The sequence below is a fragment of the Molothrus aeneus genome, chromosome 4, assembly GCF_037042795.1.
Source record: "Molothrus aeneus isolate 106 chromosome 4, BPBGC_Maene_1.0, whole genome shotgun sequence".
NCBI classification, from domain to species: Eukaryota; Metazoa; Chordata; class Aves; order Passeriformes; family Icteridae; genus Molothrus; species Molothrus aeneus.
This window is the reverse complement of record NC_089649.1, coordinates 63,283,823-63,308,894: the sequence shown is the minus strand read 5'-3', so window position 1 is coordinate 63,308,894 and position 25,072 is coordinate 63,283,823. Positions and strand designations below refer to the sequence as shown.

Here is a 25,072-nt window from a genome sequence, read left to right as displayed (position 1 = left end):
GAAGAATCTGTTCTGTTGGAAGGTGTCCTTGCCCTTGACAGGTGGCTGGAACAAGATGAAATTTAGGGTCCTGTCCAACCCAAACCACTCTAGGATTCTCTGATACTATGATTTATTAAAAAAAAAAAGCAACCTAAGAAATATCAAATAGCTTACCCAGAAGGGCCTAATCACTAGAAAATAGTGATTAGTAAGAGAGAATATGTGGTTCCAAAGCACTTTTTATGGAGGGAAGAGCTGAGGATGTATCAGCTATACTTTAAACAGAGGGATATTGAAGGCTCTGCCTTCTCTAGCTGGGTTTTAAATGCAAATTGACACAGATACTGCAGTCTTTCAGATGAGCAACATGAGTGCTGACTGGACCAAGCCTTTCAGGGGAGGTAGCCAAAGGAAAATCCAGTTTGTGAATCCCAGCAGAGAATGAAATAGGAGCTGTACCCCTGAGCAAGCCATGACTGATGATTTTGAGTAAGCTGACAAGTAGACATTTAAGTGAGTGTTATTAACATCAGAAGAAAGGTATCCTGCATTCTTTTGGTGCACAAATTGGAATAACTGAGCAGGGGCTCTGAGATTTAAAATTTGGACTTGTCCAATTCTTTTGCCTAAGATGAAATAGCCTTCTGGTGAAAAATAGGTTTTCATGAGTCCTCTACACAAATGGGACAAATGTTTTGTTAGTGATTTCAACTGACTGCAGTGATTTATTTCCTATAGACAGATGGGTCTGCATTCAGTTTTTAAAGTTAGTTTCTCTGTTCTCCATTCATATTTTAACATTAGTGAAAAAATAAAAATTTTGTTAAAACAAACTTCTCATTTTCTGATTACCTACTGGAGGGCAGAAGATTTGCCTTGAGCATGGCATTAGTCACAAAACAATGTTGTTTTAGCTGCCATGTCTCTCCTTTTGTTTGATTCCTGGTAGTCCTAACCACTAAGCTTACTGCTGCTTTAACTTGCTCAGATTTTGCCTTTTATTTCATTAGTAATACTGTTACTGAAGGTTTGCACCTTGTGAACTGCCTAAGTCTGGTATTTCACATTAATAAAAACAGAAGAATTAACTAAATCACTTGCATTAATGTACAAGTGCTAATTTTTGGCAGAAAAATTACATATTCATATTTTGGTAATATCAACATTTCATTCAGTTTAACTGATAAAAAATTAATGAAGAAAAATACCTTAGGTTTTGTGACTCTGCTTTTGAAGATGAATTTTGAAGATATTTGATTTGAAACAATTTATTAAGTCTCCGGAAATAATAACCAAATTATATAAAGACAATATGACTTTTTTATTCCTAATGGCTTGAATATGTTTCTGATTGCAATGCAAAATAATAATTAGTATATGACATAATTTATAATCCATAATTGTTTATATACACACTCTATAAAAATATGCTTCCATGTATGTGGACGTGCATCTGTGTTTGTGTATATGAATGCACAAGTGTGTGTGTATAAATTAAGACATGTTCCAAATGAAGATTCTAATTTTTGGAGTTCTGGTTGGCAACATTTCAAATTTAATAAATATAAAAACCCTTTTCCAATATAGAGTTCACTTAGAGGATTGTCTGCATGAGTGAGAAAAAGAGTAAACTGTATTGTGGGTTAATAAAGGCCCATGGCATTTCTTAAAAACCCAGGAGAACTCACATCATGGGCACAGGGATGCAGAGACACGTGGGGACTTCCCTCAGTGCTATCCTAGCCCTGGTACAGGACATGATGACATCCCAGAACTAAGCCCTGGCAAGAGGTTGTTATATTTGTTGACAGACACAACCACTGGCTTTACTCTCCTTCCCAAAAAGAGCTTGTGATGTACCAGCACTACATGGAGGTGGCCACTGGTCTGATCCAGACCAGAATTTCCTGCATTCCACTCTGCTGCTCTGAGTGTCTCAGCCAAAGGAGCAATTTGCAGTTAGTCCAGCAAGAATTTACCCGTGAACACAGTCATATCACCTCAGAAGTGCATTTTTTTCTTCTTTCCCCAGGGAAATAGTGATGTTAGTACTTGGGCTGGTTTGTTTATTTCCCTTGGGTGGCAGTTGTGCCAGTAAAAGTCCTCAGCATCTTCCTGCCCTCAAATGACCCCCATGTCCCTGATCTCCTGATGAGCTGCCCAGACTTCTTATGGTCAATGTGAGCAGGCCTGGGTAACAAGTCTGTGCCACCTGGGTTCTTGTAAGAAAGGCTGATGAGAAGGGATAATAAGCCATAATACAACTATTCATGTCTGATAATCCTCATTAGATGGGTTTTCTTGATAAAGTTATATCATCAGCTCCCTGCAAAACAATCTCTTATCTTTTTCAGCAGCTTTTGCTGATAGGACTGCGAGCAGCTCCTTAGTTGATATCTCACACCTGGTTATGAAATAGGCAAAAAATGTTGTCCTCATCATTATAATATTTTTTATTGAAAACACTGGTGCCTAGAGAAATTCAAACCCCACTTATTGTTCTAGGCAAAGCAGACTTGAATTGGTGAAGATTTTATTGTTCATCAAAAACTGAGTAGCATAGTGAGAAAGCAAACCAAACTAAAACCACCATCCCCACTCCTTTTTCCAGGCTCTCACACTCTGATGTCAGCAGACCTGGACCCAAGATCAAAAATGTCACTAAAGAGCCACTACAGAGAAGCCCTTCTAGTGTTACCTAAGCATGAGGGATGGCTGGAGCCTCCTCACAGAGGTCTGGCTGCCCCACCAAGCAGGTCAATGAGAAGCCCTTTGCCTGCTTCAAAGCTTTGTGCATTCATATACACAACTTGAGACTGCATGATGTCAGAAAAGACAAATGTCAAAGGGAATCTCTCTTCCAAGATGCTGTGAAGACAAAGACAGCAGGGGAAGTATAGTGCAACCTCCCCATCCACTCCTTTTACTCTGTGGAAGCTTCAAAGGTGCATCTTACAGTGAAGGAAAACAGCATGAGAGTACCTCTGACAGGAGCTTTGTAAAGAGGTGTATCAGCTTCAGCTCACATTTCCATCCAAGACACTCAAACAGCTCCAGTCCCTGTTGTTCCTCCTCTCCCAAAGGTTGAATCTGCAGTGCTTCACTGCTGTGGGGTGAATGCCCACCCATGACAGATATCTCCCAGCCTGTCTGCAAGCATCACCTCAGAGACACACAGACCTGTCTCATTTTGATGGATGCTTTTGTAACCTCTAAAGACATCTCTGGCTTGTTTTTGAATTGCAGAGCAATACTAGAGTGATGGACACAGAGAAATGGCACTGGCTTGGCAAACTCTGATCGACAGCTGGTTCACAGTACTTCAGAACAGACTGCAATATTGTTTTGGAGTGCTTCCCTTTAGCTGATAAACTGAGGCATGAAAGGGAGAAAAACTGCATGAACACTGTGAAAAATGATAGCAGGAAGAGCTTCTAATACTCAGTGGTTTTGACACTTAAAGTTCTGTTTTCAGCAGTTTGCTTAGGACACCTTTCTCTTCTTTCCTGTCTTTAGGAAAACAAATACGTTCCTTCCTATATGTGGGAGGCCCAAGACTGGAATACAATTTTCTTACAGGAGATGAAGATGTAAACAGCTGCAAATTTTATGCCTTTGTTTATTATTGATATTTTTGATCTCAGAAGTTTTTATGAATGGAACAAACAGACTGAAATCTTCTTTTGTAGAATGCATGCACACAGCTTTTGATTTAACTGCTGATATTTTTTTAATGTGTTCCTGGCTTTTTTCTGGCATGTGAATGAAAGAGAAATTGCACATATGACATAATCAGAGCTTTCTCTTTGCTCTTTATGCTTGTAATGCTGTTAGTTAGATTTGCATGCTTTGACTTGGGAAGATTCATTGCTGGCAGAGCAGTGAGGTCTGGACAGTTGGCAGGTCAAAACATTTATTAGTGTGATTGTGCAGAAAAGTTTGGCTCCATGGTAGAGAAGATCCCTCTGAAATAAATATGGAGACTGGGAAATTAATTATTAAGGAGGATGTTGCAAAAACATACATCAATACTGTTCAATATGTGGTTGGAAGGTAATTGAAAAAAATTATGTAGACTCTGACTTAAAAGGAGAGGGAGTCTGATGAACACACACTATAATTTCTGACAGCACCGTCTGGCTGCTGAACCTGTCAGGATCCAAAGCAGCACTGGAAAAAAGCCAAGCCCAGTCTCCAAGGTAGGGCTCAAGCATGAAGGAGACTGCCAGAGAGCTTTGGTTATTTCTCACTTCTTCCCTATGTTACTTTCACTTCACTTGTAGGAGGGCATGTTTCATTGAAGCATTTTAATCCCTCTTTCTATTTAAAAAGTATTTAATATTCTCCTAAATTTATGTTCCATTAAACTCTGTATATGAGCCTCTTACAGAGGTGCATGAGGGAGGTGATCACTGTGTTCATTTCCACATATTAGTTACAGAGCTGCCTACAGATGCTTAAATTTCACCATCACTTAAAAATCCTTTGAACCATATTATAGTCATGGAGTGGGTTATTTTGGGTTATGTCTTTTTTTTTCTTCTTTTTTTTTTTTTTAACAAAACTGTCTGATATTAAACACACATTGCTTGATTTAAATAAATATTGGAGACAATTTTTGTAACCCAGTTCAGGATACATATCCAAGCCAATATTTTCTCTCACATATATACAGAACTAAGTCTGTGTTAATCTCAAATATAAATAGAATGGTGATAGTAATTTTGATTGCATTGTGACTTGGCTGGCTTTGACCAATTCTTTCTTTCCCCTTCTTTCCTTTCTTCTTTCCTTTTCTTTCTTTCTTTCTTTCTTTCTTTCTTTCTTTCTTTCTTTCTTTCTTTCTTTCTTTCTTTCTGAAAGAAAGAAAGAAAGAAAGAAAGAAAGAAAGAAAAGAAAAGAAGTAAGGGAAAGAAAGAGGAAGAAAATTCTTCCTCTTTCTTTCCCTTACTTCTTTCCTTTTCTTTTCTTTCTGAAAGCACCAATAAATAAGTCCTAAATCTTACCTACAGTAAAATGGTTTTTTGGACTACTTAGTCATTCTACCAGTCTTTTCCACCTCCAAGGGAACTGAAAACTGAAGAATTGCTATTATGAAAAAGATTAAATAGCTCCAGAAGACTGAAGCACACCTTTTCCCAAGAGCCTCACAGTTACTTCAATGCAGTTTAATACATCCCTTCTATACAGGCTGTTGAGTGTGAACCTGCAGAAGGTTCTGATCTTAACTTTTTCTCTGCTGGACACCTCTTCTTATGATTGAGGTGGGGAGAGAGGCTATTCTTGCTCTCTCTCTTTTCACTGCTATACCATGAGTGGCACAGTACAGCAAACTACTTTTTCAAACATAAAATGTCTTTACAATCTACTCAGAAATCATATTTCCCAAGTTTTGAGTCTCATCTACTTTTTCAACTCAGGACTGCAGAAAGAAGCAGATTTTCTGCACAGTCATCCTGTTTGGCATTTCAGTAAGCTTGGGTTTACTGTGATCACTTGAAAAAATTTCTAAATAGGTCTGTGAGAACCTAGGCAGTACTCAGAGAAAACATCTTTCTAAGCATGCAACAAATTATGTGCTTAATAAACGCAGATAATACTTAGCAATTTAGCATATTGTTCTGATTTTGTTAGCTTCACCACTGTTTTCACAGGAAGCTGGCTTTGAAAAAAATGACCAAAGAAAACAGTAGTAATACCTATTACTGGAAACAAAGTCTGGAAGTGTATCTCCTGTTCAATTTTCTTTGGCATAGTTAGGGTTCAGAGTTCCTTTAACTTGGCAAGCCTGGGCAAGGAACACTTATCCATGTGCATGCAGTACATTCACTCCCATATAATTACTTTTTGTTAATGCTCTGAAATAATTTTCTTTCATTTTAACATAGTCTCCAGTCCTGCAGACATCCAAGCACATGAATAACAGACTCTTAACTTCAATCAGATTACAACTGGGAATAAAGTACTTAGCCATGTGCAGCATCTGGTTGCAGAATTAAGATCATTCATCTCTTGGGTCTTCCTAGGAAGCTACAGAACGAGATAGGTGCATGTGGACTATGGGGCTCATGCAATGGGGCTGCTTTACCTAAGATGAGCAAAAAAAGTTTTTAGAATTCATAGCGCAATCCACACAGCGAATCCAGCAGCTGCTGCAGAAAGTAAATCAGCTCCAACAATCACACCATTCAAGCACTGTGGCATTTAGAGGAGGAAATACAGTCTGTATAGGGAGTTCATTAACAGTCCAGGCTAAAAGGAGGTGTGGGCCTGTGTGTTTCATCAAAATCAAGGACTTTTCTTTAATATATATCACCTTAAAAATACATTACATCTGATATTTGAGAGAGGACAGCATCCTGCAAGACCACTATTCACTGAGCTTTACTCAAGTATCTTGAAAAAAGGTTTGATTTCTTTGATGTCTACAAGTTTCATTAACGTGTACATAGGCTCAAAATAGTGCATGATGTTAAAAACTTCAGTGTAATATGTCACACTTGAACCTAAATTCCTCATTAATTATCTCATGTGTTTTTCTACGTCTACACACATTTACAGTATGTAAAAGCATTTTCCAGTATTTTGCTAAATACATTAAAAGCTTATTTTTAAATTTGTAAAAAAATTTAAAATTTAAAAAAAGACCCTATATTTTGAGCTGTTATTAGAAGAGGTAATGAACTTAATATGCTAAAGTAAAAAGGGAAAAGAAAAGATTTTTCTGAGTGTTTCTGAATGTTGTTTTTAGTATGTTATCATTAATGTATTAAAACATGTACAAAAATGCATTAAAGGATCAGGAATATTTTCCTGCAGGTACTTAGAACCTAATAAATAATGAATGTGATGATTAACTACATGGGCAGAAGTACAGAGCATTACCAAGAAAAAAACTGCATAAAATCTGCCCTTTGAATGGATGTGCACCGTTGTTTTTAATACTTAAAAGCCCACTTGAATATACTCAGTTGTGTGTGAAGAGAAAACAAAAGAAGCAAGCGTGCTTGAATTAATATTATATTTTCAAATGAAACATTTAAATATTGCCAAGAGCACCGCGGGTGTCTGGAAGGGCAGCGGAGCGAGCCGAGAGGAGCGCGGCGCCGTCCCTCAGCGCTGCTTGAGCAGCCACAGAGGTTTGTGCAGGTCCAGGGAGCTGAAGTACGACCACCACCACGGCTTCTCCCTGCCTGCCGCGGTCCCTCCCCGAGCCTCGGCCTGCCCGTGCTGGGCGTGAGGGTCAAAAAGTTCCAGCGGGTCCTGAGGGTCGTAGGCGTCCTCCATGGAGCGCCGGAGCAGCTTGCTGGGCCAGGCCTCGGCGGGCCGCAGCACGAAATCCACACGGCCGGCCTGCTTCATCCTGGTGGGGATGGTGACCCTCTTCATCACCCGGCTGTAGCCCGGCGCCTGGGCGCTGATGATGAACGTCCCCGGAGGCAGGAGCCGCCAGTAGTCACCATCAGCAGCTTGGGAAAGGGACAGGCACAACAAAACCCAGCTCAGTTTTTCGCCTCGCATCCCCTGTAGCTGCACGCACTACCTTAGACGGCAGCTAAGGGGTAGGCCATGGAAGCAGCTCAGATTTTGGAAAATGTTTGAAGGCAAACTCTAGATGACACAAAAGAGACTTTGCCTGTGAAAACTTGGCCCTTGGGAGGTCATGGAGTAAAATTCACATACAAAACGTCGCTACCTGCTGTTTCTATATCACAGGGAAGAGATGCTGCTTTTCTCAAGGGTACAAGGAATAACTCCCAAAGAAATCAATTTAAAACTAAGTGAAACTTAAGAAAACTTGGCCCTTGGGAAGTAATGGAGTAAAATTCACATACAAAATGTCGCTACCTGCTGTTTCTGTATCACAGGGAAGAGATGCTTTCCTTCATGCTGCTTTTCCCAAGGGTACAAGGAATAACTCCCAAAGAAATCAATTTAAAACTAAGTGAAACTTAAGAAAGCGAAATCAGAATCCAGGCTGCAATATATACACATATATATATTTAGAATGTCTAAGGAGCTAAGAAATCCCTCTTTTAATTAAATTACATTCAATTCCTTTGCAGACATTCTTGCATGTAAGACTATGGACTTGGAGCTGCAGCTGGTATAAATTGCCATTAGTGTAAAATGGGTGTAAATTTCCTCCAGCTGAAGGCAGGCAAAAGCAGGGGGCTTTAAAACTGAAAAATTTATTCCACATTTTATATTTCCTTTATTTTGAATGGCAAGTCTCTTAGCTCAGTTAGTGTTGCATTAATACTATTTTCTCATGGAATTTCCTAGTTCTTTTTAACACTAAAATCAAAAACCATTTTAACCATATGACATTTTTAACCCCACCTAACTCAGAGCAAATACTCTCTTTCCTACAGTGTAAACATATTTTTCTTTAATTCTTAATCCTTTAAAGGATTATATATGGAAAGCCATTGTCTGGGAAGAAGTTTGAAAAAGACCCTAATTCATGCCAGAGTCTCCCACTAGCCTCAATAATCTGCATCATCTCCACTATTGTATCCCCTCTAGTACTAGTTTTTTGAAAGCTGGAAAACATCCACTACATTATAAGCCATTCTGGCTTTCCAAATTGATTCAACAACGACCATTAGACCAAAATGTAACCATTCATATCTTCTATTTTGCACTTCTATGGCCTACCCTGTTCTCACTGAAATCAATAATAAAAAGAAAGCATTGATTTCAGTGACAGCCTAAGAGCTCAGAACTTTATGACTGTGAAAAATAACAGTTGTATATGCCCCAATATATGTTTATCAGCGGATGACAGGTATAAAGTGGACATAATTCAATGTTCTAATAATAATAGTTCCAAAAATTGCACATGTTTATGTGTTTCCACATGAACAGGAAAGGTTGTGGACCCTTCAATTTCTGCAATTATTCTAGTTGTGAAAATCAGAGGGGATCCTACTGCACTACTTACAACATGTTCACAATATCTCAACTAACTTATTCCATCAAGGTTCCACATCTCCTCATGCTGAGTTACAGCCTCTGAACAGAGCTGTTGCCATATTTCCCCAAACACTGGCTTTGGTGAACAGCAGACTGCTCCAGGTGAAATTTTTCACATCAAGAACTCCATCATCCCAGAGACAGAACAGACTTAGCAGTCAGCTTAACATGTCTTCTCTCTTGTTATTCCAGAAGAGAACCCCCACCTGAGCCTTCAGTTTTCCATTAAGGTGTCATTTCTACCAAACATGGCAATACTTTTGTAGGTTAAGCTCCCAGTACTTTCAATCTACCCCAGGAAAAATCTTAAACTAAAAATATTACCTGTGGTGACATCATGCTGAATGCCCCTGACTGAAATACGAGCATTTTTTATTGGGTTGCCAAACTTATCAGACACAATTCCTTTTATCCCCCGATGAACCTGGCAAAGCAAAGCAGAGTTAGATGGTAGTCACTGCAATGCCATCTCCTCATCACAAGGAAACCTTTGTAGAGAGGAAACAATTGTCAAAAAGTTCACCCCACTCAGAGGCTTTCAGGAGATAATGCCCCTTCAGATCACATTGCCTCTTTAGGGAGGTCCAAGGGGAGCGAGGGAAAGGAAAATGGAACCAGAGCTTTTTTGGGATAGGTATGTGGCTCTGCTTGGAGAGACCCTTCTCTGCACAAATCACTGGCACCTTGTGGTGTGACCACAGTATTTAAGGACTGTTCTGAATGTCTGCCCTAGACACAGAACCATAAAGAAATGGAAAGTTAAGGCTTTCAAAACCAATCTGGTGCCCTGAACACAATGAGAAGGCATCACTTCAGGTACTTGTGACTCATCATCACTCTGCTGCCTACACTTCACTGCCTGTCAGAATGTCATGACAGCAGTGTGTATGACAGCCATTTCCCCTTCTCTACAAGCACAGAACTGAGATGCTTGAGCTGTTGAGAAATGTGCTTGGTGACAAACTAAAGAGCAATGTGAATTTTTTCATACAAGGAGGTGCAATAACAGCTATACTGGAAGTTCAACAAAATAAAATAAAACAGAAAATAGTTCCAAGTATTTAAACATTAGGCCTATTAAGGTTCTCTTTTTACAACATTCCAAATTTAAAATATTTTGTATTGGGAAATGTATATGACCTTTTTAAATAAAAATAATTCCATTTTTATTTTTTCTCTGAACAGCTTAAGTTGTTCTTTACTTCCCCACCTTCTCTTTTCTCTTTCACTCACTTTCCCTTTCCCATCACCCTTGTCACAAGAGAAGAATAAAAAACCCCACAAAGCATCAAAACAATAGAAAAAGCACATTTGCTTTTCTGTTGGAATATAAAGATACTTAAAAATAACCATTAAAGTATCCAACTTTACAGTAGTTGATTATACAAAGTTTGAAAAAAAGTCTAGTCTAGTGAGACCAGTTTTTAATTTAGGGTGAGACTGTGTTGTCACTGCTCTTGTTAAGCAGCTGTTCCATGACTTAAGCTGACTTAAGCTACTCACTGGAAAGTTTAGGAGTAACTCAATATAAGGATTTGAAAACTATCCCTTATAATAAAGCACTTCAGTTTGCTTTGCAGCATGAACTTGGGGATTTATCATATGGATAGAGAGTAAATATGGTCAGAAGAGTCATCTTGGACTCAAATTCAATTTACAGTGTAGACATACTCAAAGTAGTATGACCTCATCCAGCTTCAATACTAATTTTGCAATTATAACATGACAGGATAAAAATGAAAAAACTGAAATTTCTTTCTCAGTCTTGCTTTGGTTTTCTTTAGTAAATGTACTATTTTTCATTTTTCCTCAAATCGCTGTCACATGAGTGTGGCAGGGTATTTTGATATTGCTTCTGACAGAGAGAAGAGATCAGTGTTTAGGAAAATGAATTCTACTTCTGTGTGTTGAGCCAAGTATATTTGTACACACACCAAACAGCCTGGTATATATCAGAATAAGAAAAGTTTGAATTGGTTATGGCAGACTTAATCCTTATCGTGGGTAATTCAGTCATCCTTATCTGCAAAGTTGTTTTGCTTACTGTCCTGCATTTACTCAAAAAGCTTTTCCAGCACAGACTTCTACAGTATCTCACACTATAAAATCTTTACATCTTGAAGACTTCAATTGTAATATATATGGATTTAACCCAGCTCCATTTGGATTCACTAAAACTCATTTTCATCAGACAGCTGTAAAACGAAATGAGTTTGGTGGTCTGCACTGTAGACTTTATTGAATGATAATACTTACCACAAGTAGCAAGAGGTTGCTTAGAAAGGCCATAAAAACACTCCTAACAATTTTAAATTACTGCATACTCTATCAAAATAAGGCATGACAGAAAGCTAATCTACTAATGGCTGAGAGAAAGATGAGCAACTTCGTTCTGTTTCTGTGCTCACTTACTTATTGTCAGTGAGGTATTTGTTTTTGCTGAGCTTAAACTTATTATTAAAAATGACATTTAAGTGGCACGTTTTAATGCTCAGAGACACACAATTCTTCCTTTAGAAGATTTGGCTTGAGGTTTTTAATAACTACTTTCATAAAGAAATCAAGATGGAAAGTGTGTAAATGGTATTTCTAGCAAGATTTTAGCTGAATCTAAATTTCTTGCTGTGGGACAGTAGAGTTTGGGACACAAACATGGAATATGGAAAGGAAAATTTCAGGAAGCTCTCTGGAGAGCAGATCTTGTTGCTTTAGTTTTCAAAAGGAAAGTTGATTCATACTTTTCTGAATATTAAGGTTTTCTCTAGTGCTAAAATTTTGGACAGTTGATGAATAATGCTGCCCAAAGTATTCACAGATAATGCCCTTTCTCACTATTTTCAAGGCCTTTGCAGTCCTCAATCTCAATCCCTTCTGCAGCATAGATAAAATACCACCTGTGTGTCCTGCCAGATAAACTGAGGCACTGGGGCCTCTGGAGGAGTGGGGTGTTTGATTCAGCATCGTCTCAAGAGTTAACCAGGAAAACAGCAAAGAAATTAATTTGACAAAGAATGAAAAAGAAAAACAGAAAGCAAAAAGGTATGTAAAAGCAGAGCAGTACCATTTCCATGTAATTCAGAAGGGCACCTTTGTTTTCATGCCAGATTGTAAACAGTTCTTCCTCCAAAGGAAACTTTTCACATCCTACCTCCACGGTAACTTCAAAGCAATTTGTGTGAAGGTAATTAAAATCTGCCATACCTACAGGTTTAAAAAGAAAGAGGACAGCTCATGAACAGCCATGTAGCTTTTAGCTGGAGCTTTGCTGCTGCAGTCAGCTGAATGCTGTTCCCATGGGTGTGAGTTATTATACTGTAAAAAGTGCTTGCAAATATACAAAAAGTGTTCAACAAATTCAGAATTCCATAAAAGCTAATGACAATGACACTCCTTTCAGGCAAAAAAACATAATTTTATATTATTATTCACCTGGCCAAGAAGTAGCAATAGAACAATAAAGATTGGTCAATCACAGTAACTGTATAATCAGCTGTATCAGAGGTGATTGCCAAGGGTCACCAGAACAGAAATGACCTTTTGCCATTATTATGTTCAAAATTGTTTCTGTACCAAAGACATTGGATTTAATTTTGGGAAGAAAGTAAGCCAAAGAGATCTAAACCTAATTCTCACACATGCCCTAAAGCATTCCAAATGTCTAGTTTCAACATAATTATTTGGGCATCCAGCTGAGTCCTATTGGAAAACACAAGTGAAGCGCTGCTGAAAATTTATGAACACTGATATTTTATCCATGTCAGTATTGAAGGAATTCTAAAGAAAACAAAATACTATTATTGGGGAAATCAAATTAACAGCAGAAGCACAAATGAACTGGATGTTTTCCCTGAAAAAAGAATTTATTTAAACAGATGAGAAAGCAGCACATGCATTGTCTACAAGATGGATTCAGACTCATGAGGCTAAGGAATGAGAGCATAGAATTAAGAATTTACTTCTACATGTCAGATTTGAAAATAAAAATATTATATTATATGGTATAACAAATTTGACCCTTGCATAACTTGTTAATTTTCCTCAAGTCCCATTGGGGTTGAATGCATCCCATGTTATCTGCATAAAAACATTACTAACATAGATTTTACTACTTAAATCCCCTAAAAATTATGTTTTGCATGGGTAGGACCTTAACCAAACTGAAATGAATAAAACCATTTTGTTCAAACCCTGGTGTCTTATAAAGGTCACATAGAGGTTTTACCTCACTTGATATGATGGTAAAGTGGTTTTACCTCCAGTGAAGCTGTACCACTCAGCACCATTTATAATACCTCCACGTTTCACAAAATTCCCACCACAGCGGAGCTCAGACCGGTCTGAGATGACAGGGTGTGCATCTGCATAGGCTTTAGCCAGCATCTTGAACACCTGTAACAGACATGATTGGAATATGTTTGCTTTTACAAACTGAAAACTTTGCCATTGCTGTTATTAATTATTGCTGTTGTCAGTCCAGACAATGAGCCACCCTGTGTCCTCGAGACTGAAGGAGGGGATGAACTGCTCTACAAGGAAGTTTTGCTTGTTGCTAAGAAATTTTGATTTGTCTTCTTCTCTAGAGTTCTCTTCAATCCAATATATTTATCCAGGGACAACATATTAAATAACAGCGGATTTTTTGTTACTTGGCTTCAATCTACCACCTGGGGCAAGAGCAAAGGACATTTTTGGTTGTACTTCAAGTCCCAGGTTTTAAAGTAGAAATTTAGGCCTTTTTTATGTTTTGTTTTAGTTTTTGATTTTTTTTACCCTTCACCCCAACTAAATCTTCACACTGAACGCTGCTGTTTAAAATAGTCAGTGCCAATTTGCTTTGCACTTATCACTCACACAGGAAAACCTGCCAGTTTGATCTCAGAGAGAGCTCCTTCTGTGTGGGGCAGAAACCATTCCAAAAAGTGAATGATAGGATGTGATGATGCAGGATGTCACCACTGATTTCCAAAGAGTGTTGACACTGATGAAGAGCAGAGCAGTCACCATGCAGAAAGGAACAGTGGCAGAACATGTAGTGAAGACAGAAGAAAGAGCAGTTATCTGAAGAAACCATTTATTTGAATCATGTTCCTGCCCTTCTTCTCCAATAGTTATTCCAACTTTGTATAAAAATCCTCCCTCCCCTTTTTGTCTATTTGGACCTTATCTGCTAAGACTCTCAGATTTCAACACTGAAATTACAGCAGTTATCAGGTGCTACTTGATACTACTATTCATCATCATGAGTTTCATTCCATATTGCTTAAGACAGTGTGTGCAAGAAGTTTGGTGGCTAAAATCCTAGTTTTAGAAGTGATCCTAAAGCTTTATCCTAGTGTTGTCATCAAGGATACAGACCCAAATGACCAAGCATACAACATTGATTGATATTTGTGATTGTTTCTAATAATCACATGGCTGAGCCAATTATGGGATCAGGTAGGTGAGCAAAGAAAGGTGGAAAGACAGTTTAATGTAAGTGTAGACACATTGCTGAAATACTTCTGATGACCAGAAACTAAAAATTTAGACTTAATATACAATGCTTTTGTAACTCCCTAAAGTTTCTATGTGTTTAAATATTGCTCAGACCAGAAAATTGTGTTCTTCAAAGTTTTGCTGAAAAGAAATAGATGTTAATTATATAGGTTAAGAAGAACTTTCACTGCCAATAGTTCAGTGCCAGGCACAATATCTTTAATTTCTACAGGAATTTGGGTCCCAGTTCTGAATGTTCCATGGAAGGTATTTGATAGAAAGTTTAGAAGGTGCCTATGTGAGTTACAAAGACATCTGCAGATGTCCTATTTCCAGTGACCAAGCCTCCTCTTATTTCACACCAAGAGGCATAAGGCTTTTGTCTGGCCAATAGTTCAAGTGAAGGAAGGCCAGTGGTAGTGAGAAGAGGAAAAAAGTTCCTGGATAACAATACATTTGTTATCACTTAGAAGCAAGTGATTTTTAGGTATAATATAGAGGAACAAAAAGGGGAAAAACAGAGGAATCCTTGTGACTTTGGCAGTGTGAGGTTTCACTCAGTAAAGTGAGGTCAGTGCTGTTACCTCAGCCAGCACTTTTACCCCACTGACCATCACAGGTTGGGTTTTTCAGGGGGAGGGAAGGGAATATTTCAGTTCACCAAAAGGAGTGAACTTGACTTGGTGTGGACCTTTGTGCTCTGGTGAGCAGAGTCACCAATTCAGTTTCTTGTTAAAAAAAAATAAGTTAAAACATCCATCTCCACAAACCCCGAAATATGGGAAAGTTTTTAGGTGGGCTGAACCACATGCAAGAATATGAGTGTAAGGACATGGTCCAGCTTTGAGACTCCTTGCTCTCAGCCAGTACTGCCCCAGGATGTGGTGCAGGCCAAAAAGAGACTTGAAATCTGCATCATCTTGGAGCAGAGGAGAGGATCCTTGTGCTTCCATGCATGCACCATGATGGACACAGGGAGGTGGAAGCACAGATGCTTTTTCAAATAGGGAAACGTGGTTTGAATATATTTCCCAAAATTTGATTTTTTTAATATCTGGCTTTCATCTGCTCTGCAGCATTTCACCCTGGTCTGCAAGTTTCCCCTTGCAGAGCAAATGTAGCAGATCAGCATTCAGAACAATGGTTATGGCCAATGTATGGCAGATAACCAAACTGCTGTATTTTGGGATGAAGGTTCCCTGACAACAGCAGCTGTATTCACATTACTTAAATGCAGATCACTTCACTGGTGCAGTTTTATATATATCTGTGAAAAATTTCAAGTGATGCTAACAGGGCTGTTAAAGTTTCTTGTGCTGAGTAATTTGAAAAATCGGTTTTTCACTGAAGACATACCCAGCCCTCCCCTGCATGTTCTAAACTTCCAGATTTGCAGCCAAATTCCCAGATTTCGCAGTGACAGACTATGCAGCAGTCACCTGTATAGGGTTCCCTGTCCTTGTGCTGCAAGCCAGGAGTGCCATTAGGGTTTGTCCAGCTGTGCACTACACTGGGATAGAGACCTTGTCTGTGTGGCTGCATACTTCCACTCAAAATACACGTGCTGTGCCTGAGTGGAAATGATAGAAGTACTGCTGTACTTCCATTCCAGGGGTGAACTGCTTGATAAAGCACACATGGCAATATGCCTTCACCACCTCTGCATAGGATAGCCCTAGCCCAGGCAGTGGGATGTAAAAGCACAATTTGATGATTTCCCCCAGTCCTCAGCAAGAGGTTCTGCAGCTTGCATTAGCACCCAACAGATATTTCTTACACAGGCTTGTTGCTGTGCAGTGCCTGGTTAATTATACTGCTAAATCATTTTCATACACACATAGTCATTAGGCATTGTACAGCTCAGAAGAAATGGATACAGAAAATGTTTAACAACCATACATCTTTAATATGTGTTAGTGAGAACTGCCACTTCAGAAGAAGTCAGCCTAGAGATATGCTCAAAGATAAAGGATGCTTCAAGTCAAAGATCAACTTCTGACTATTTTCAACTGTTCGTTGTTTATATAAAGAACCACTATTCTTCAGAGGCCACAGACATTTTTAGCTCAGCTAGAAGGCTGAAAAGCTAGCTGTTCTCCTGGTGGGCATGTCAGCAATGAATACTAGATTGAGGAAACCAAAGGGAAATAGGAAAGATGGCAAAAAATTTCACAGAAGATTTACAGTGAGTCCCAAATGAGGAACTTTCCAGGGACAAGAGGGGGAAACCAATCCCATTCATCTGACCTGGAATAAATGTTACAAGGCTGCCACCATATGGCAACAAGTCTTTTTTTCCCCTCACTCCTTATGGATTCCACAGGAAAATAACACTGCTGGTCAGGCTTGTTCCTTTTCTTCTGGAAACCACTGGTAAAAATATCACAGCCTACTCCCTTTAAAAATTAAAACCTGGATTTTCCTAATCTGTGCTTTATGAAACCTTATCTGGCCTCACAAAAGATAGGTCAATCTTTCCAGACTAAGCTGATAGAGTATTAACAATCCTATATTTGAAAGTACATTAAGTTAGTGTATAAATTAGAGTCACACAATATTCTGAGTTGGAAGGAATCCACAAGGATCATCAAGTCCAAATCTTAAGTGAAAGGCCTCTGTGGGAATTGAGCACTTGACCTTGGCATTATTAGCATCAGCTCTACCCAAATGAGCTGTATCATGTTGTATACATACATACATATATACATATTTATATATATATACACACACTTGGGTTATGTATATAAATATGTTATTTATACATATTTAATACATAAATGCATACATATACCCACATATGTACATGATCTAAATTAATTAAAGTTTGTTATTTATTAAAAGTAAATGTTTCCATAGTTTCACAAATGGAATCAACATCCTGCAAAAGCAACATTACCTTCTCATCAGGTGTAGGAGAGAACATTTTTTCTTCCATAGGATGCCTTGAATAGTCATAAGGATAGGTCACCACCAGCTCACCCCCATGCAGGCTGGCAGAGAGCACAAATGGGATAGACCTCAACCACTTCATGACTGCTTTTGTCTCAGGTGCCACCTGAAATCCAGGAGAAAAAAAAAAAAAAAAAAAAAAAAAAAAAAAAAAAAGCTGTGACTAGCCATGCAATTCCAAGGGTAAAAAAACACAATTCCAAAGGGATTTGGTCCTCTGCAGGATGAAGCCCCATGGAGAAGAGACTGTGTCAAAAAGAGAATGTTGAAGCTCTTTGGCTCTTCCAGCCTAAAAGATACTGGGGGAAGAAAATCAGTTTTCTCCAGGGAATGGATGATACACATTGTTCACTGTGGAAAAACTGGAACAAAAAAGGGAAAAGAACATTTGACAGAAGAAGAAACTTTTCATTACAGTGACATTTTCAGATGATGATGGCAGTACTTTAGGCTGGAAAACTTGTGGCATTTATCACTACTTACCTAACTCCCTATCTAATTTCATTTCTGAATCAGCAGGATTGACTTTGAATTGATAAACTGGAATAGGGGGACAAATTTGCAATTCTCATCACTTGTTGAAAAGCATTTGCTATCCTTAGGTGCAGGTTAATCTGTAAATAAACGAAAACTAATATGTATAAAGCACAGCAATGCCTGCAGTTTGCCTGCAGTGAACTGTGGCAGATAAGTCACCAAATGCAGGTGTTTTTGACAGTCCCCCCTCAGTAACAGCGGCCAAGGGAGAGGGCAGCAGACTCCAGGAGATGTTCAGGCAGCCGGCATGCAGGAGGCTCCTTCACCCCGTTTCTGAGTGATTTCCGGGACCTGCTCCGGTGTTCGTTCATTCTTAGGGATAACAGTGGCATCTGGTGGCCGGTCCCTGCAAGCCCAGACTGACGCCAGTGCCCTGGAGAGCTGAGGTTCCTTTCCTGGCAGCTGGGGGAAATTACCTGGGGAAAGCCTGAGGAGGGCACAGGCTGCTTATCTGGACCCCGCACCACTGCAGGTATGCGGGTTTCATAAAAATGAGATATACCTGTGATGATGAAGTTAATCCAGCATCTATTTAGGGCTGCTTTAGGGATTGCTTATCAGCCTTTGCTTTGACTCAGCTGTCAGAAAACCAGGCAGCCAGGGCTCCAGAGCACTAGTGACTAACAGTGTGCAGGGAAAAAACATCCAAAACAAACAAGAAAAAAACTACCAAACCAACTGAATAAAGCCCCTAAAGACCTATATACTTGTGTTTCAACAATAGTAATTCCTGTTTTCTTTGGATCAGTCCCTAATCTACTGTTGTTAAAAAACCTTTGGGGATCTACAAACCCAGGTGTGGAGCACAGAAAAACACTGTGAAGGTGCACAATACATGTATTATAGTTCCATCAACGAGGCAGAAAGCCAGGGAAAAAGCCATGTCTAAACATAGCTTTACCTGGAATGATTTAAGAAGATATTGCCCTGTCTGCTCCTGACCAAAGTAGGAGATTACTTCCCTATAGATGCCATGGTTTTTAAATTAGTCCTTCTAGTGTTTGGGTTCCCTTAAAATGCCCTTCTGTAGCTATTGAGATAAATGCTACTCTGTTGATTTCAACTTTGGCATTTTAAAGAGGCAATTTAAAAAATGGGATGTAACAGGTAGTCTGATCAACTAAGGAACACAGAATGCACTTTCCACACCAGAAGCCTAATCAAAGTTTTTTTACATAATATGGAAGATTAAATACAGAGTTTCCAGGAAGGGCATGACATGGAAAAAAAATTATTAAAAATGCAGATAAAGGGCACTCCAAAAGGAAAGGACTTTTAGCAGTCTCTCACACCCACTCACACAATACAGAAGTGGGAGAAGAAAGCAGCCCCCAGGCTTCCTGACAAGAAACATGTCAGTGTCCAAAGAATGCTATCTGCACCAAAGGATTTGTTTTTCTGGCCTTTGTACAGTGCCCTGGGATGAGCTGATCATGACCTTTATCCCAGCAGTGCTTTGGACTGAACCTGCCACTTCCATCTGCACCCTGGAAGTTCATCCTCTGAGCCCATCTCTTCTGAAGAGAAGACCCCAGAGGGCTTGTAAGAGGCTGTGTCACTGCCTGCCCCATGGACTGGGCAGTTTGGGAGTTTCTCAGGGTGGTTGGGCACCTGGAACAAGCTCACACCTTCCAAGTCCATAGCACCAGCCCTTCTGAGGAGGTTGCTGTCCCAAAATCCCATCAGCTCCCTGCCCTTCTGCAGCTGCCCCAGCTCCTGCTGCCCAGCCAGAGAGGCCATGCCTGACACAGCATCAGCCCTGCTTTCAAACTGCAGCCTTGGGCCTTGACAGGATTTCTAAGTTGCTTCTGCAATTCAGTGAACAAGGGTAAAAAACACACAATTTTATTTGAGAGCTCCTGGTTTCAGTCCTTCAGCCTGATCAGCCAACTGGCTAAGCAGATACCTGCATAAGCCCCAAGACAGTGCTGTCTCACAGAGCCAGTGTCTTGCTGAAGTGAATTTTGTGAAAAACCAGGACTTTCAATGACACTATTTTTATGCTAATAACATTTCAGTGACATGAAATTAGTATATTCTGGTTCAGCTCCACTGCATGATAGCAGGTGTTATCTCTGCCACTCTGGCCTTTGACTTTTCCTTTAATGTGGGTTTTGTGGAGTGTAATTTTTTTTTCCACCAGAGCTTTTGCTTTTAAGTTAGATGAGATAAATTTTAAAGTATCCATCTCACAAGAACAATTCAGAGCACAACTAGAAAACAGGGAAATTATTTCTGCATGAGCACAGAGAAGAGCTACTACCCTTTCTAAACCCGAATCTCATTTCTTCAATTATACTGCAATTAGTCACTGTCTCCATGGCTTTCAAAGATTTTTTTTCTCCCTTTAAAAAGCAGCCAGACTAATTTTCTTAAAGAGTATGCCAGCCTCCACTGGCATAGACTTCCGAATTCTGTTTGAACCAAGACAATTGAGCTATACTTGAGATGTAGCCTGAGGTCTGTCTGTCTGAGCCCTCAGACCACTTATTACAATCATTCATAAAAGAGGGGAACAAAACACTCTGAATGATGCCAGGCTTTTGGGGAGCAGGAGCCCTGGCTGAGAGCTCACTTTCTGCTTCCTGATCTTTACACAATGCCCTGCAGCACTCAGGTAATTACTTTAATAAGGCAGGTAACAAACACTGTTAAGTAAATGAAAGAGGAGAGGCTGGTGTTGAAACATTCAACCTAATGCTCCTGCATGCACAAAGCACCACTGAAAGAGCCATGGGCTCATCTGCCTGACAAAACTGAAGGTCAAAACTGAAGGGACAGCTGATTTGGCAGTCCCATGGTACCATCAGCAGAGGAGACACAGGGCTGGGAGAGCACTTTCTGCCAGGTTTGTGAACCATAGGAAACTACAGTCAGAAAGGAGATTTTGTGGTGCCACTAAGGCCACAGGCCTGGTTCCCTCATATGTTCTGTAAAGCATGTGGATTTGGAGATGTTTTTAGTGTAGTTTATGTGAGGACCAGCTTTGGGGCCAGGAGAGCACCTAGAAGTTCCCTGAGTTTTGGTATTCTGAAGGGTACCTTGGATGACCATCTTATTTCTTCTTTAAAAACAAAAGCTTTTCAGGAGAAGTGACGTATTTGTAACCCCAGGTCCACACCCACTGAAGCAGAGGTGGGGTGGTGGTGTGCCAAGGTTGTCCCTCCCTTGTCTGTGACAGATAACCCAGGGTGATGCTGCAGCTGGGGCAGAGCTGTGGTGGTAGCTGTGAGAGCAATGTTGGGCTGCCTCCACCCTTCCCTCTGTAAGCTGCTACGATGTTACACAGTGTTAAAGAAAGATAAATACATGGTTGTAAAGATGGCTTCTGCAAGTGGCTGCCTGCCACTACCACCTCTCTCACAGGTCAGCAGAAGAACCAGGGCAGAAGCAGGACTTGGAGAGGGAGGAGGTTAGAGCTGGAAATGCAGAGTTACAGGGAGAAGGTCACAGTTTGCACCTGGCACTGGCAAAAAAATGGGGGTCAAAGACAGGTTTGTCCTTCCTCAGTGCTGCCTAGGTCCTCAACCCATCACCTCTGTACAGAGAGAGAGAGGGAGCACATGGCTGAAGAAAGATCTCCATCCTTTCCTTCCCATGTTGGAGCAGGGGAAGGTACTCCCTCAGATGGAAGGAGTACCACAGATAAAGTGGGATGAACTGACCACAGCTCCCATTTCCAGTTCCTCTGCACCACAGTGGGGAAGCAGGTATGTGCAAAATTAAGCCTAGGAAGATGGCAAAGGTGGGGGCAAAGTGTTTTTAAGATTTCTCATTATTCTACTCTGATTTGACTCATAATAAATAAAATAGATATGAATAATTTTCCTCAAGTTGAGTCTGGTTTGCTTCTGATGTTAATTAGTGACTAATCTCTCCCTGTCTTTATCTTGACCAATGACCTTTCAGTTATATTTTCTGTCCCCTGTCCATCTGAGGAGGAGAGTGATAGAGTGGCTTTGGTGGGCACCTGGCATCCCACTAGGGAAACTCACCACAGGGATAAATCAAAATCTCTCTGAATTTTTTTCTAAAATCCCTTTTTTTCCCTCTCAGTTATTTTCATTTGGCCTCAGGGTCTGTTCCACAGCTCTCAACCTTTCTTTACCATCTGAGGCTCTGAACTCCACTTACATTTACACAGCTTGCTGTTATCTGTTATTATTCAGTCATAAATTGAAAACTTCTAAGCTTGTGCCAGAAATTCAGTGCCATAATCTGCAGAAATTCAATGCCATAATCTGGAATCTGTGATTACATGCAAAAATAAACTACTTGAGCTTAATTAGGGCAGAAATTAGTGGTCTAATACACTGCATTACTGAGCCTCTTACAGCCTTGGGTCTTCATCTGCACATTATCTTGATGAAGTGAGGTGCTTTTATCTAGATTTTAGTACTGTGAAATGGGGTACCAGAACACTGGGGTAGCATCAGGGATGCCTTTGGGATTCAGACCTGGCTTTACATAAGACCACCTGCAGCAGAGTAGGAACATGGAGTATGATCTCTCAAATCTTCTGCTGACACCAGATGAAGCAATCCTGTTCCCCACCTGTCTGAGGCTTTGTGCCAGCAATAAATATTGAATCAGAATATAATTAGTTTAAAAGTAGAAGAAAAGCAGAGCTCCCAATATCTGAACTACTGATTTAGCTTCCCGTGATTCTTCTTTCAAGGGCAGCTAAGGTCCACTTAGAGTTGTGCTGGGGGCTGCTGGTCTGCCAGCAACACAGGTAGGGCTGAGCTTTGCACTCCTGACATAACATCACACAGAGCTTAGTGATGATGACTGTGAGGCCCTGTAGTGCTGCCTCCATCCTGCTCTGACCTCTGCAGCAGCAACTTTCCCTCCCAGCACCTCTGCAGCTCAACTGGCTGTTTCCACTGCTCCATATGGTTACAGTCATTTATAAACATCCTCTCTTAATGGAAGATGACACCACACAGCTTTACATGCAGCCTTGGTACATTTTCTGTGGCAGAAACTCCTATTGCATCAGATCTGTGCAGGGCTTGGTGTAATGAGAACCAAATCCACAAAGGCTTTAACAGGCACCACAGTTTAAAGCACTAATGATGAATTATTACACACTTGTGACCCCCTCATAACAGTCATTATTCTTAATCTAAACCAGCAAAGTTCAAATTGTCCACAAATTTTCCAAATTATTTGTGACACCTGCCTCTTTGGCCAGACCTACACCATGATTTTCATGCCAATTCTGAGTCTGTCCACTTCAGTCCTACTTATAAAATCTGATTACAAGCAAATAACTTGAGAACAAGCAATCTCAGTCTCTTAACTCCTGAGTTGCTCTGCAGTAGAAATGATTTATAAAATGTGTAATTCATACCTTACCCCACCAGTAGGACTGTGGAATGGGGATGTGGTCCAGACGGGCCCCACGAATCCCAGCTCTTCTGTAAGCCTCAGATGTCAAATCTGGGAAATTTCTGTTCAGGTCCAAGTTCTGAGCTGTCTGTCGGCCGATGACCCATCCATTGTAACCAGCCCCCTATTTTGTCACACAGAAGCCAATTTCAGAATAACTCCCTGTCTCAAAATAGCACTTTGTGGAAATTGATTAATCAAAGGGAAGTTTTAAAAGAAATAAACTGAAAATGTCTGTACTGTTAAAAAACCCACGCTTATTAATTAATCACATTTTGTCCCCATGAATATTAATGCACTAACTAGCATTCAGGAAGTGTTTCACTCACCAGTGATGTGACTCATGAGAGGAACACAGGAGCCTCTTGCTCAGAGCAGCATGCAGAGTCGGTTAGAGGAGAAAAAGAAAATACAGCTGATGCCCCAAGACAGGATGAGGCAGAGTGCAATAACCCCAGACTCATACAATGGACAGAGCTCACCACATGAGCAAAAACAGAGAAAAAAGGTCTAATTTCATGCTAGTGGTGGTAGAGAAAACAGAGAGGGGGAAATGAGAATGTCAGGTAACAAATAATAGAAACTTAGTTTTCACAGGTCTCCATCAGACATGAGCTGATCTCTGAAAACTGCCATCCATTTTGAAACTTTGACAGTACAGAAAACATTCACATTTCATTATGCCTACAGATTTAAAAGAGGGGGAACATGAGTATGTTATTAGACTGCATTTCCTTATAAAACAATGTAAGTCATTATAGTGAGTCAGGCATTTTGTTCTAGAACTGATAGCAGAGAGTGCTAAGTGTGTGAAAAAGTAACACAGTCATTCCTACATCATCACATGCAGGCAGCAAAACTGACAAATATGGCTCTGATTTCCTCTTAGTTCTGTTCACATCATCTTTGGAAAGCAATGCACCACCAATGCTACCTGGGATTCTGGCAGTCAATTATTAGTGTTCCCCCTTTACATGACATCCCCTCCCAGTTTGTTCTTTCCCATGGAGAATTATAGAAACACGAAGGTCTGAACATCTCCTTATAATAAAACTTTTACCTCTTCTGCAGCCAGTTCATAGCCATCAGGATTGAGTGAGGGCAGGAGATGAATTCTGGTGTTGTTGATCAGGGCCTGGATGCGAGGGTTCCCAAGAAGATATTCTGAGCACAGATACTGTGCAAGGTATATCAGCAGCTCCTTCCCCACAACTTCATTTCCGTGCATGTTGCCAATGTACTTAAATTCTGGCTTGACTGTGGAATGTCAAATAATGAGATGCTATAATTTGATTATACATGAGTGGCTTCCAAAATCAGACTAATCCAGTTTGCTTACTGATTAGTCAAAGTTTTATTTACGCTAAATACATGCACAGGTTCCTGCAAATAGCACAGCAGTTCTAGGTGAGTTTCTCGTCATTAAACATCAGTTCAGCAACAGTTTAAGTAGTGTGAAATAAAGTTAACTCCAAACTATTAGGATTCCATACCATAAGAGGTGATCATTGCTCTCAGCTTTTGCTAGAGTCATCATTAATTGTGTGCAAAGGATGCTGAAAACAAAAACATCAAGCCATGGCTGGGGAGGAACAAAACACAACCCTGGCACTCTGACCTACCTTGGGGGGCTTCAATGCCTTATTTTGTCACAGATCCTAGAAACCACCTGCAGATATGTAATATATTACCCCTTTATTTAGGAAAGAAGTTGGGTTATGCATAAAAAGGGGCTTTCAGGCTAAATAGCCCTGGA

At 40.0% G+C, this 25,072-nt stretch overlaps 1 protein-coding gene across 1 annotated transcript in view; it reads right to left on the bottom strand.

Moving 5' to 3' along the window:
- Window positions 1–6,989: 6,989 nt before the first annotated feature.
- The window catches only part of CPZ (carboxypeptidase Z), a 34,709-nt gene continuing 16,626 nt past the window's right edge, over window positions 6,990–25,072 (bottom strand). Inside the window, exons 5-11 of the mRNA XM_066549211.1 lie at window positions 24,377–24,573; window positions 23,279–23,440; window positions 17,333–17,491; window positions 13,215–13,350; window positions 12,023–12,162; window positions 9,286–9,385; window positions 6,990–7,451 (exon numbers count right to left, since the gene is read on the bottom strand). Coding sequence (XP_066405308.1) covers window positions 7,096–7,451; window positions 9,286–9,385; window positions 12,023–12,162; window positions 13,215–13,350; window positions 17,333–17,491; window positions 23,279–23,440; window positions 24,377–24,573 — 1,250 coding nt within the window. The 3' untranslated portion in view covers window positions 6,990–7,095. The remainder of the gene's footprint in view (window positions 7,452–9,285; window positions 9,386–12,022; window positions 12,163–13,214; window positions 13,351–17,332; window positions 17,492–23,278; window positions 23,441–24,376; window positions 24,574–25,072) is intronic.